The 13353-nt window shown below is 46.1% G+C and overlaps 1 protein-coding gene across 2 annotated transcripts in view; it reads right to left on the bottom strand.

Moving 5' to 3' along the window:
• Positions 1–2698: 2698 nt before the first annotated feature.
• AMBRA1 (autophagy and beclin 1 regulator 1) overlaps positions 2699–13353 on the bottom strand; it is a 115828-nt gene continuing 105173 nt past the window's right edge. For both annotated transcript variants that reach the window (XM_048949401.1, XM_048949402.1), the window contains exons 16-17: positions 11871–12064; positions 2699–4237 (exon numbers count right to left, since the gene is read on the bottom strand). In XM_048949401.1, coding sequence (XP_048805358.1) covers positions 3747–4237; positions 11871–12064 — 685 coding nt within the window. In that variant the 3' untranslated portion in view covers positions 2699–3746. The remainder of the gene's footprint in view (positions 4238–11870; positions 12065–13353) is intronic.

The raw sequence follows: 13353 nt of genomic DNA, 5'->3' as shown, positions 1-13353 counted from the left end.
AGGCCAGAGAACGGCTGGCTGCAGCAGAAACCCACTTGTTTTTGGAAGGAGTCCCACCTGCTGCTGGCCTCCATAGGCCTGTGGATGAGAAGAGCCATGATGAATGGCTGCATGCCTTAACATGTGGGGAAAGGGACATCACCAGCCACTGCCACAAAGGAGGGGAAGGCTCCCTGCAGCCAGGCCCCACAAGCTCCCCACCAGCTGCTGCGCAAGGCTGCCTGCTAAGCCTGGTGCTGGTGCACTCATGGGTTGCAGCAGGGCCCATACAGGGAAGGATTCACACAAAAGGCCCCTTCCAGCACAGCAGCTCCAACCAGTATTTCCAGGGCCCCAGGCTTCTGGTTCCTTCTCTTTCTTTTCCTTGCTAACCTAAATTACATTGGGACCTCTGGCTGTTCCCCTACTCTTCTAGCTCATTAGGGTGCTTAGAGAACCCCGGCTCCCACAGAACCTGGCCAACCCATTATTAACCTCCTTCCACGCCAAGAACCGGCTCTTATTTCGCCTCCCATTCCCACCTCAATTTTCATCTCTAGGCGGACTTTACACCCCTCACCCTGGAGGTGACTCACTTTCTTCAATAGCCTCTTGTGAGGGACTTCATCAAAACCCTTTTGAAAGCTAAATAAAATTCTCAGCACTGCATTTCTCCTTTCCCTAGGATTTTGTTAGCACATTAAAAGACTCCTGACAAGCTAAGGCTGAGAAAAGCTTTTGGTTTTTAAGATTATTTCCTGCTCCTAGGCAGCAAAGCTCTCATTCTGCCTCCTAAATTGGGCCAGCAAACACGCGTGGCTCCAGCTTGGTTTCCTCAGGCAGCTCGTGTTGAATTTCCACCTCGCTCCTGGCAGGGTGCTTGCCTCCACGCTGTGTTATCACGCTGCAGTGAGCAGATAAGCTGCAGGCTTTTGGGAAGGAGCCTCTCAATCCCACGGCCTGTGCTGCTCTGTACCTCAGGCAGGCTGCGGGGTGGCCACAGGCCCACTCCAGAGCTCAGATCAGCCCTGCCCTAACCAACCTCCAGCTCTTGGGCTAAGGAGTCCAAAGCAATGGCAAGGAGCTGCACTTGGCACATCCTAGGACTGCACTCCAAAAATAAAATATGCTCCTAACACATGAGGTCCAAGAGCACCTGCTAGTTTTGTGGCCATAGACAGAAGCCTACAAAGCACACCTAAGGCCGCATCTGCTCCATTCCGCTTACAGCTTGTACAAGCACAGAGGCCAGGCCACGGCTGTCACCACGCTTTGGCCCAAAACTAGAGAGCGGATTAGGAGGAACACCAAAGCTACCTGCCCTGATCAGGCCCCCAGCCTTACATCATCTGTGGGCTTTCCCCACAAGCCTCAAACAAGCAGTTGCTTTGGAACTTCAAAAGTGTCCCAAGTTGATGTCAAGTGGAGTGGCTGCAGTTTGCTGCAGCTCCCACTGGAGTTCACTGCCGCTCTGCCAGCATCTCAACAGGGACAGGTCCTGATCAAGCAGCAGCCCCCAGCAGAGCAGCTTTGGGCCCTGCACAGAGTGCCCCTCCATGGCAGCAGGCCTTTGAGAATCTCTTGCTAAAGCAAGACAGCTCAGAAGACCTTTCTTCAACCATGATGGAAATTTTTCCGTAGATAGTTTGGCTCTGATTATGGAAATGGACATCTGTAAATGCTCTGCAACACATCCACTGAGAATGGGCCTGAAGACTCTTCCAGAAACCACGCAAGGAGAGGGAACGGGAGATGCCAGGATGAGCTGAAGCAGAAGCAGTTTTTTCCAGGCTCTGTTTTTGTTTTCAAGCAGAGCAGTAAACAGCTCTGCCCAGACCTGCGCCGCCTTGTCTGCGTGAGTCCTCAGCTGAGACACAGCTCCTCCGGCTCCCAGGGTCGGCACATCCTCAGGCCACACTATGCTGAGGCTACAGGGATGCATGAAGCCTTCCTCATCACACAAGGGAATCCCGTTTCTCAGGCTGCTCTCCTGTCAGATCAGGGATGTGGTTGGCTCAGGGCAGGTTTAAGAGTCTCATTAACACTCTGCAATGAGGCCTGGCAGCAGCTGATTTGATTTAAGGTTCATTTCCAGGCTGTGATTTAAGAGAAGATTTGCTTAATGTTCTCTAACAGACTCTTCTGACTGGGAGCCTGAGTGCTGCCTAATGACAGCCTTATTTATTGTAACATCTTTGCAGTGCAGAGTCTAGAGGAGCAGAGCAGAAGCACAGCAGCTGCTGGCAGGTGCTCGGATGGCAGAGGAAGCATCCCTCTGTGCAGACAGTGGTAACAGATGCTGGGGTGTGCATTCCTTTATCCAGGACAGCTAGACATTGCATCTCTTTTCTGCTTTAAGAGGTCAGCAAGACAGGTCTCTCTCTGCTTGCCTAAAAAGGACAGTGCTGTTGCGTACTATTTTGAACAGGACAGGAGAAATGCTCCCCTTTCTCTCTGTTGCAGTACCTGAATGATAGGAAATGCAGAGGTGCCTGCTCATCCCCAGACTGGTTGAAAGCCAACTTGCAATTGAGATTCTCTATTCCTCCTCTCTGTTGCATAGCTGAAGGCCTTCAACTCCAATGCTGAACCTGCCATCCTTCCGGGAAGGGAATGACTCTTGTCTGACATTTGTAAGCTACCTTGAGTTTCTTAGCTGGATGTACCTATCTCCCAAAGCCGATCCCACAGACATTCATCACACAAATGAAGACAGTAGGTCAAGCAAGGGTTTGTCATATTTTAATGACGTTGATCTTTGGTGTTTCCCTCGTTAGCATTCACACTCTCCCCGTCCTTCCTCCACAAACCTGCTAGGGATGGAGAGTTACAAACGAAAAGGAAAATCACATCTGAGACTAAAAACAGAATATCAGAGCCTTGATTTCTCCACTAGAAACTACATGTACAAGGTCAAGATTTCACATGCAACACCTTACATCACAGACCCATACCTCACACCCTGGCCTGGAGCTCAAAGACATTTCCTGCCCTCTACCAAGGAGGTGCAGCTCTGTCCTGGCACCATGAAACCACTGGGATGGCTCATTCATATTAATGTTGGCACAGCTTAGAATATCCTTGCGTGAACTGCAACCTGACTGGAGAGCAGTAACCCCTATCCCTCTACTCATCTATATAGCAGCTGTGTTTAGGTTCCTGACAAGTACTAGCCTAATTCTAAGAAGGAAAGACCCCACTCGTAAGCAGTTCCTGAGCCATGCAGGTTTTAATGAATCCCAGCTCTTCCCAGAAAAGACCACAGCACAGGACTGTGTCCCGGAAGACTCCTCTGCTCCAGCAACAGCACTGGAGCACCACACCCAGGTTTGTACAGGAGGGCTGTCAGTCTCCAGAAGGATGCTGCAGGCCCATTTCCCTTCACTCTGCTGATCAGCCTGTATACGCATAAAAGGGCAGGAAAGAGGAAAGGGAAGAAGCATGACAAAGAATGACACTGACCAAACTGCAGGGTTGAGCTCAGCAGATCCCACATGACTTCAAAATCTGCATGGGGTGCAGCCAGTATTGTTTCTATTCCTGTTTATATTCAGCAGCGGGAATGTTGGAAATTAAGATAGTATGCTTTCTTGCCCATGGCTTCCTTGCAGTTCTTGTCTGTTACCACTCACCCAGGACATAGAAACCCTCTGAACTACTAACATCCTGTCGGAGCCACACATCCCTACTCTTCCAGCTTCTGGCCAGCTGTGAGGTACAGGTCTCTGCTGAGCAGTACAAGGGTAGCACCAACACACAACTCATTTCTACCTGTTCCGCGACTCCCCACTGGTGCTGTCATTACTATAGAAGTTGGTACTGTCAGGAAGATGGTTATTATTAGTTAGGTCACTGTATTCGATTGGTCCCTCAGTGTCCATGGAGGACTGGACCTGCTCCGGCAGGTCCAGATCACCAGTGTCTTGTCCTTCACTCTCGCCAGAGGATGTCCGCGGGCTCAGGCCATGCTCCGACAGCTGCATAGACTCTGAAAGGATCCGTCCCTCCAGCTCAGCTGCCAGCTGCTGTGAGGTGGACTGATGTGCTGATGTGCCCTCAGCGCCAGTGGACTCTGCACCAGTCTGAGAGCTGCGGTGGATCCGGTGACTCACGATGATGTTGTTGCCAAAGCCACCCATGGACGCCATGGTGGTGCTCTGCTCCCGCTGGACCACAGCAGTCATGCCTCCTTCTGCCATCAGCCTTTGTATCCTGCTCAGGGCATCCTCCCCACTGGTCCCATATTCTGGACCTTCACCTGCAAAGAGAGAGCAAAAGAAACTTTGGTGTACCAGGCAGACTAAAACACCAAGAAAATGCATGCTCTGGGTTGCTGAATAACGGGGCACATGTGCTGGGACAGAAAACAGGCTTTGCTCCAGAGGAATCCCAGTATTTCATTTCTGTAACTTTCATTGAAATGCCAAACAAATGCAGTGCACTCTGTCAAGAACTCCAGTGTGTAGGTTTCCACTCTCCTCAACAGATATCTTTCGAGGAACATCTCTTAAGGTCTTCGTCTATTCTTCCTCAGACTTCCCTTCATAATTTGGCTGCGCCGAGCTCTGAGGGAACCACTGTCAGATGCCTTGGCTGCTGAAGATCACCTCTGAAGAAGAAAATCTCTCAGAAAAATAGCCCGTGTAGGAGATTAAACCCCACAGCAGGAACATCCAAGCCCAGTTTCTGTTTTTCACCATTCTTCTTTTGCTACAAACCTTAAGCAGACTGTCTGGGGAAAACAATCTGTAATCATAAACTGCCAGAATTACTCCACAGTGGGATCCTGACGATTCTTATTAAAGAGATAAATCTCACTCCCAGCTCCACGAAGCTATCACAGTGCTGATTAGAGGAGGAGAAAACCACGAGCTCTCCTGGCACCAAAGAAATCAACACAAATGTCAACAAGGCTAAGATGTAGGCTGAAGTTAAAACACAACAAAAAACAAAATGCCACATTGACTAGGAAGACAAAGCACCTGGGACTGTGGGATAGAGATCATATCTCCAGTATGGGAGCTGGGATATTCAGCACAGACAACACCATGCTGCTGTAGATGTTATTTTTTGTGGAAAAAACAAGATGGTTAAAGCAGTTAACATTTATGCAGTCAGTTGGTGACAGCTTACTTCCTTTCTTCTCTGTCTCAGTGGTATTTGCATCAAATACCATTGACTTCCTCCACCACAGAGTCTACCTAATTTCTTCAAGCAAGCCTGCTGACATACTGCCCTGCTGTAGAAACACAGCAGATATTAAGGGCAAGCTTAATTCTCACAAGCAGAATAAGTCCTTTTCTGCTAGGAATGTAGTAAGCCTGCTATATCAACCATGCATACAGCAATTACATAGCTCCTTGATTAGAGCATTAGGAGACCACAGAGATACCAGTAATCACAAGAGAATTTGGAGCACAGCCCAGAGGATTGTGCAAGAACACCGACTGTGCAGAGCATGGCCAATAACTGCAGTAAAGAAATCCTGTCCAGGATGTGGGTGATGCATGAGTTAGGAACCAGACTGACCAGCATAAGCAAGACCAAGAACAGAAGGAGGAAGGACTCGAAGGACAGGAAACTTCAGTGCGAAAAGATGAATGCCAGGTAACACTGGAACAACAATCTTGAGCAGGAGTAAGTGGAAGGTTTGAGAAACATGGTTTTGAATTCAATCACTGCTGCTTCCTTCTGGGGACACAGTCATAAGCACTTCATTACCAACCATCTGGTCAGGCCAGACAGGATGCTTGAGAAAGCCAAGATGTACAACCTGGTTGAGAGGAGTGCCAGCCCACCCTACCTACACAAGCCCTGGAACAGCAGGTGCTGTGCTCTTGACAGATCGCTTGCTATAAACTGGCCCATGCAGGAGTGCTGGAACTGCGAATCAGCCAGGATCCCCAGCCGACACTCCTTAACGTTACAAACACATGCTTCACAAGAGGAGTCTTTGCACGCAGCACACACCGCAGCATCTCCTGCTGTTCCCATCCCTTAATTATTACATGTTACGGCTGAACTGCCAGTTGAGGCACATGCCTGCTCAGAGAATAGGCCAGGGCTGATGCCACAGCAGTAATCAGAAAGTTAGAAGTCTTCAGGTAACAAGAACTGAGACACAGTCTGCTGGAAATGTCAGAAAGACAGACTATCAAAGGCCAGAAGTCAACTTTCCCATTCAAGTGGCCAAGAAGCACCTCTACTCTGGGAGTTAGGGAGTTGTCCTCCCCTCCCACTCTCCTCAGGTTTCAATTTCAGCTGACTGGATCAGAGCAAAGCTTCCTGAGCAGTGTGCCTTGTGTTGAGCTACAGCACAGATTCACATAACAGCCTATTTCTACTGTCTGGTGACTCCCACACATGTTCTTCACCATGCTGCCAAGGAAGGCCAGACTAGTTCTCCACGCAAGAGAAATAAGCTAACTTCCATTTAGTGGACATTCAGGCTACGTATTCAAGCTATGTATTCAGGCCCTTACCCAAAACAACAAATGCCCTCAACCAAACCTGAGGTCGCCAGAAATTCCAGCTTCCTGTAGTGGTCAAGCTCCACTACTTCTCCAACAGCTGAGTAAAATCTGGACTGAGAGAAATCCTGTTCTGGTGACACCTTTTCCAGACTCCACAGGTTTTAAGCATAACCAAAGCTCCTGCAGGAGCAGTAAGCCACGACTGCGTATCTTATTCTCCATCCAGAGAAGGCAATTCCTCAATGCTCAAAAATTTCCTCAAATGCTCAAAACTACATTCTGATCTCCCAAGTCCTGTGAAATCCTTTACCTAAAGGAAAAAACTCACAGAGTATTGAAGACAAAATCCAGAAGACTGAGCTAACTGGTTCCAGAAACAGCCAGTGTGTGGAGTAGGTAGGTGTAAGACCTGGCAGTTTCTTTTCTACCTCAGCTGTCCCTGGGTCAGAATCCATCAAAAGGCAGGGAATAATCCCAAAAGGGTCCATTCACTTCTGGATAAAGACACACAGATTCTGTGTCTGACAGTACGGAGAAGCAACACTCTGTTCTCTTACAGTAATAAGCTATTCCCACAAACCTTTTCTACTCCTAACCAAAGTGACTTTTCCAGAGTTCCAAACCCCCATCAATCCTACAAATTACACACTGAAAATCACTCTTGAGAGTAATTATCCCAAGAATCCCAAGGTTTCTGTCACTCTGGGTGATTGGCTCCAACAGTTAACAAAATAAGGACACGGCCAAGCTAATACTGTCTGCTGAAGCCCTCCACCACGCTACTCCAGTAGGATGAATTTGTTACAGAAGACTACAAAGGCAAATTGCTTGGCAATCTGTCAATGTAGGTGGGCTTAAGGAACATTTCTGCTCTTAAAGGAAGTGGAACCTGACATAAATACAGGGAGTACAACTAATTTACTTGTGGACATGGAGAATACAATAGCTGACAGAACAAATCCCACAGAGGCGATTGGGCTCATCTGTTGCCATGCAATACACCAATATCTCTCTTCAATTTTTCCTATTTTCAGCTTTTCTCTTTCTAAACTCAAGCAGTAGCTAGCTATGCCTGCAAACAAAGCTATAAAATTAGCACTGTGTTAGTACTGCAGAGATACCTAAGTCTTCAGAGTACATGGAACAAGAGCTCTGAGGTGTGAGCTGACCCACTAATTCAGATGCTCAAAGATAAAAATAACAGCATTTTAAAATTAATTCATGTATTGCAGAAGGAGAGGAAAGGGAGGGTCACAGCTCTGCCTAACCAGCTACGAATAATGGCATCTCCCTTAGTGCCAGAAGAAATACTACCAGTTACTTTCCTTTCCAACCTGCTCAGAAGCATGCTCACACTCCCTGTCTGAGGTGGCTAATTCAAACAGAAAAGGCACAGCTGCTTTGACTCATAACCAATTTCTTAACAATAACTTACCTTGGTGATTGGAAGACTGAAACTTATTTTTCTAATTAGAGTTTAAAAATTGCTTTATAATTTAATCCCAAGAGAATCAGGTACTTGAAGTACTTAGCACTGTAAAGGCTTGCACAGTACCTGAAGACTATTTTTTTCACAGAGCATTTTCCAGAGGGCTTTAAAGAGAAAGTGAACTTTGCGGTTCTGTCAGGCACACGACATACACTGTACAGATCTGCAATCCTATAGGACACGTTACATTTTGCAGATGGGCAGGCAGATGAAAGGTTAAGGGACCTGCCCACGTTTCTGCCTGGAGAATGAGAGGCAGATCTGGAAATAGAGCCCTGGTGCTCTGGTTCCCACACTGATGACAAAAAGTCACATCACATATGATAACAGCATGGCAGAAACGTGTTCAGCTAATGCAAAACAGTATGTTTCTTCATTGCACACGTGAGGCTCAGCTGCTATCAGGGTATTCCTGCCCATGCAGTCCCTCAGCACATGTTCCTAATGTCTCAGATTAAAAGTATTACGCTGCATCTAGGCACACTGACTGTGCTCGTAACTGCAGCTTAGGCAACCTCGGGATGCTCTGGTTATACCAGAAAAGTTTCATGTGCGTGTGACATCCATTCGCTATCAGTTTAAACAGGATGAAGCCCTTAAAGCACCTGCTGCAGCCTCTGACAGAAGTTGGACAGGATGGAATGGTATACTGGCCAGTGAATTTAACCTACTGAAATACATTTAAGAAAACAAAAACCTTGTATTGCATGAAAGTAGTCAACACATTCCTCTTTCAGAGACAGGCAAAGTAGCAATCCACTGACAGCAAACCTTCTGATAGCTGCAATTTCGGCTCATAACTGGAGCCTACTAGTACAGTGAGCATTTAGCTAGCTGAATTTTAAGCCCCAGAGACAACAGAGATGAAAAGAATTGAGATGACAATTGCCACTTGGGCACACAACCAGACAAGTTTCCTGCAGCACCTCTTCCATGGCTCCAGCTGCTGGCAGCCACGGCTGCTCACACCACTCTCCACACATTCAGCAGCCTGAACAAGTGTCAGCCACAGCTTGACACAATCTGGATTGGGAATTACATTTTCTAAAGGTTAAACAGAGGTCGTTAACACTCATAAAGAATCTCGCTGATTTTTGAGTGAAATTTTATTTGCCAGTTGAATACAGAGCCTTTCCTCGTTGTGCCCATTTGCCAGGGCAAATGTTTATATCATGCCCCAAAAGACTGTGTTTAATTAAGAATGCCTCCAAGTTACAACTCTATCACAATTTCCAATATGTCTGTCAGCTTAAAAGAAAGCAGGAGAACAGCTGAAGCACTGTTCTCGGCATTTCTCAGTACCTCTCCTAGTTTTTCTCCTAAATGTATCTTATCTTGGTTCATGTGTGGCTGGCGAGCAGAGCTCACAAGGCAGCTATCAACTGCTGAAAAACAAAGCCATACAGACATTAGAGGGATTCACTTCTAATAAAGTCATCACATACTCATTCCTCCAAAGGAGGTAGAAAGATAATCAGAACAGCAAAGTCCCCGCAGAGCTTTGCATGAGAAAAGGAAACTATTTATACCACCACAGAGCTTAATTAGATTTCTGATGCAATTCTGCATACTTTTTTTTTTTTTTTTTTGTACAGTAAGCACATATCTGCAAGAAATGCCCTGATCTAGAATTCCCCACAACTGCAGAGCTCACACGACATAAGACAGAACCTCACTCCTGGGGGTAGCACTTTTCTCTTTTAATTTTTTGGGGAAATGTTCAGAGATTTTTGTTTTGTGGTTGTTTTTTTTTTCTTTTCTTTTCTTGTGATGAGGTGATAGCTAAAACATTCCTTTACATTACTCAGAATCACATCTGATTTATCCATTTTGCTGTTGATAATACAGCTAAGCCCTTACACAGTGATTTACATCTTCAAAGCCCCATACAAAACACTAATTAATCTTCGCAGCCCCTCGTGTGCTGTATGGGAAGATTTATTCCCATTTGGTAGACGATTAATATTTTGCCCTAGGTTACGCACCAAGTTAATGGTAGAACATGTTCCTCCCCCCCCCCCCCCCCCTTTGAATGTCCTTGACATCTAGATCCTGATAACAGGAAACCTTGTTTGTCTTTCGACAGACAAATAGTTACGGTAGATACAATGGGCAAATTTAACCATTAGAAAAGAAGCACAGCACCCAGTCTGACCTGCTTGAATGCACTGGGTGAATATCACAAGAGTTTATGATGCTAGAATAACAGTAACCTTAATGCCACAGCAAGATCAGCGGGGCTCAAGCTGTACATGTATTTTGCAACTTGCAGAAGAACTGATCAACTACATAGCATGAACACCGGCATCGTCACCAGTGCATCCATCCACACTGGGAATGTTCTGAGAATCCATATACTAGAAAGGAGAGCGGACAGCCCATTTTGCAGGTGAAGCCACTTGTGTAAGAGCACACAGTTTCAGTCAGAGATCATACCAGATGTGGAAACTGTCAATCTTCTTTCAAGCAAGAGACAGACAACAAGAAGTCTCTGCCCTTGGCTTGCTTTCTTACACTCCTTTTCTTCTGAATGCTCCATGTTTCACTTCATTACAGAGAAACTCTGCCCACAACACTAGTAAGGGACAACTCTTTCCCACCTCACTAATGTCTACTTACAAGCCATACTCAGATCTGAAAATGGAAAGGTTATAGAGAATGAAGAAGGGAAACCTGTAGATGATTGCAGAACAGCAGTGGGAGGAAATATTTAAGTTCTCTGTTTTAACAGAACAGAAAGAGGCCCCCACACCTGCAACATCAGCCATCACTGCACTGATGCAAGAAGCTCCCAGAGCTGCTGCACACTGTGCCCCGTTCTTCATCTGCATCTCACGTCCAGTGGAAGGAACAGTTCCCATAAGCTCAACATTTGTGCAGACTGTTCTGTGTTCCAGTCAAATTCACACGCCCTCAACTGCATTAATGTTCTAGAGAAGTTAATCCTAGTTCTGTTGAGATTAGCAGATAGGAAACAACACAGATCAATAATTTGCAATTCGATGTTAAACAGAAGAGCCAATATCAGAGAAACACAAAATCTTATCACACATGCTGGATGCTGCAGAGTGGAAATTGTGGAAGAGTTGCATGCCAAAAGGCGTATTCCACCATGTCAGAGCACAAAGCGTACAGATACGGATGTCATGGGGCTGCTTTCCACAGCCAAATGGGTTATCATGAACTTTCAAAATTGCCCCTTTAATTTTCTCTGCCTTTCCCACATACACACAGTTCAACGCCAAGGTTTCAGAGTTGGACCCAAATGCAATGGCTCAGTACATAGACAGGAAGCCTGGACAAACTTACTATGCTTTCAAATTATCAGTGATTTGTTATCATAAAGGAACTGCACATCAGCTGCTCAAAGCTCTTTATATGCTGATAATTTCTCCCACACTGGGAAACATTAGAGATGTTTTCCAGTAGCTGAGCTGGACATTCATCACAGCCTTCATCAATCAGACTAAGCAGAATACTCATATCTGCCTTTGTGAGAATTAATTTACAGTATATTTTATTTGTATTCCAAGGCTGAGCTTGTGAAGCTTGCATGGGTTTCAGGTGCAGAGGCTGATGGACCAACTGCTAAGGATGAAACTCAGCAGTTTGCAGTCCTACTGATGGTTACAGTATGGAGTATTTGTGAAGAGTGATGTCAGTACAACTAGCTTTTCTTGAGATTACTGTGTCTTTGTAAAACTGATTTTGCCCTGTGAAAGCATATGAAAAAGACTTTTCTATTCGTATGGGCAGAGACAAACTGCCATGATCATCTTGGCCTGGCTACAGGTAAATTAGGCTGGAGAAATCTTTGCTGAAGAGATGCAGAAGTGTAAAAATGCATCATGGGATATGGAATCTATACGGAAACTCCTCACCCATGAGGAGTTCACCCATTTGTTCTGTCAAACAAATAAGCTTCTCACCTTCCCCAGTCCCTGCAGAGGTGGATTCCTGCTCCTGTACCTCCCTCTCTGTCTGAGTCTCGGCATTTTGCAGCTGAGGCGCCAAGGTCTGGGTACCCTGTGAAGTCACAGAGGTAGGGGGGTTTCGTGGTTGTAGACCTATGGCATTCATCAGGCCCATGTCCCTATCTGTCCTCCATGTGGCTCTGCTGGTTCTGAAAAGAGAGAAAAACAAATATGATCGTAAGCATTGGAGACAATACATCCCAGCAAGATGGAAGCATTCACCTGAGCCTCTTCCTGTCTCCACTCCAACGAGGCAGCTTCCAGCCACTGCACAGGCTGGGCCTGGAGTGAATGGTCATCTGCACTTAAAGACAGACACACCTCTCCAACCTCAGCTGGCTGGTCTCTTGAGTTTTAGGCTAAGAGAGTCTTTCAGTCTACTCACCCACAGAAGCAGCGTGTCTGACAAGCTTAAATATGTATCCCTGAAGTACCACCGCCTGCAGAACTACCTGCTCTCAGGGTCACCAAGTTCAGTTGGCAACACAAATGCAGCATAGGACCATAAACACACATATCACCTCTCTCTGAAGCAGGACAGTTTCTTCTCCTGAGGATACAGCCTGTATCCTTTCCCTCATCTGGACCTCCTAGTTTGTCAGCATCACACATGAATGCTCCCTGGCAGGCATTTCTGCTTGTTCCAGTCAGACAAGAGAAATTCTCTGTTCTCCAAAGCAAATAACAGGAACCGCCTCAAGGCTCATTAGCTTCTCAGAGACAAACAGTTGAAGTGTATTCAGCTACAAAAGCTGGATATTGGTAATGCTTGGATGCTCTTTCCAAAACTGACCTCTGGCTGTAAGTGCTGGGAATAGTAAAGAGTTTCTAGGAAAGCCTGCCTCATTCACAGTCAACATTCTTTCATAAGGTTTTGAAACCTGTCTTGCTTTTCTTACCCTCTCTCAGGAGCTTGTTCATTCTCAAGCAATATTTCTGTCTCTGATTCTTGAATCCCCTAAAGAGGGAATGAAGCTCCCACCTTTCAGGCTGCTCCTTAGCCCATCACACAAGACTGATATACACTGTCAAAAAAAAATGCAAGTAGTGGCAATATCCACTCATGGCAGACAGAGAATCTATACTGTTAATTGTTCGTCTTCTGTCAGACAAAGGCTGTAGGACAGTACAGACACCAGCTCATAACTTGCTTGGGATCTTGAAGCTCATAGTTCAGAAACAAGACTGCAACACTCTTGACAAGAACAACGAGCTTAAGAAGAAGCGCTTTTCACTGGGGAAAAAGCATGATACTGCACTACCATCTTTGTGTTTAGGGTAACTAAACACATGTGCGCATCATTAGGTAGACTGGATGAAGCAGCCAACAGGGTTCTAATGGGATTTAGCTTTATTTTTAGAGTTCAGTCCTCACAAACAACTGTCCCAAGACTAGAAACCAAAAGGATGAAAATCAATCACAGAGACCACCCAATGG

Source organism: Lagopus muta, chromosome 6 (assembly GCF_023343835.1).
Source record: "Lagopus muta isolate bLagMut1 chromosome 6, bLagMut1 primary, whole genome shotgun sequence".
NCBI classification, from domain to species: Eukaryota; Metazoa; Chordata; class Aves; order Galliformes; family Phasianidae; genus Lagopus; species Lagopus muta.
The sequence above is the reverse complement of the archived record's forward strand: the minus strand, read 5'-3'. Positions and strand labels throughout refer to the sequence as shown.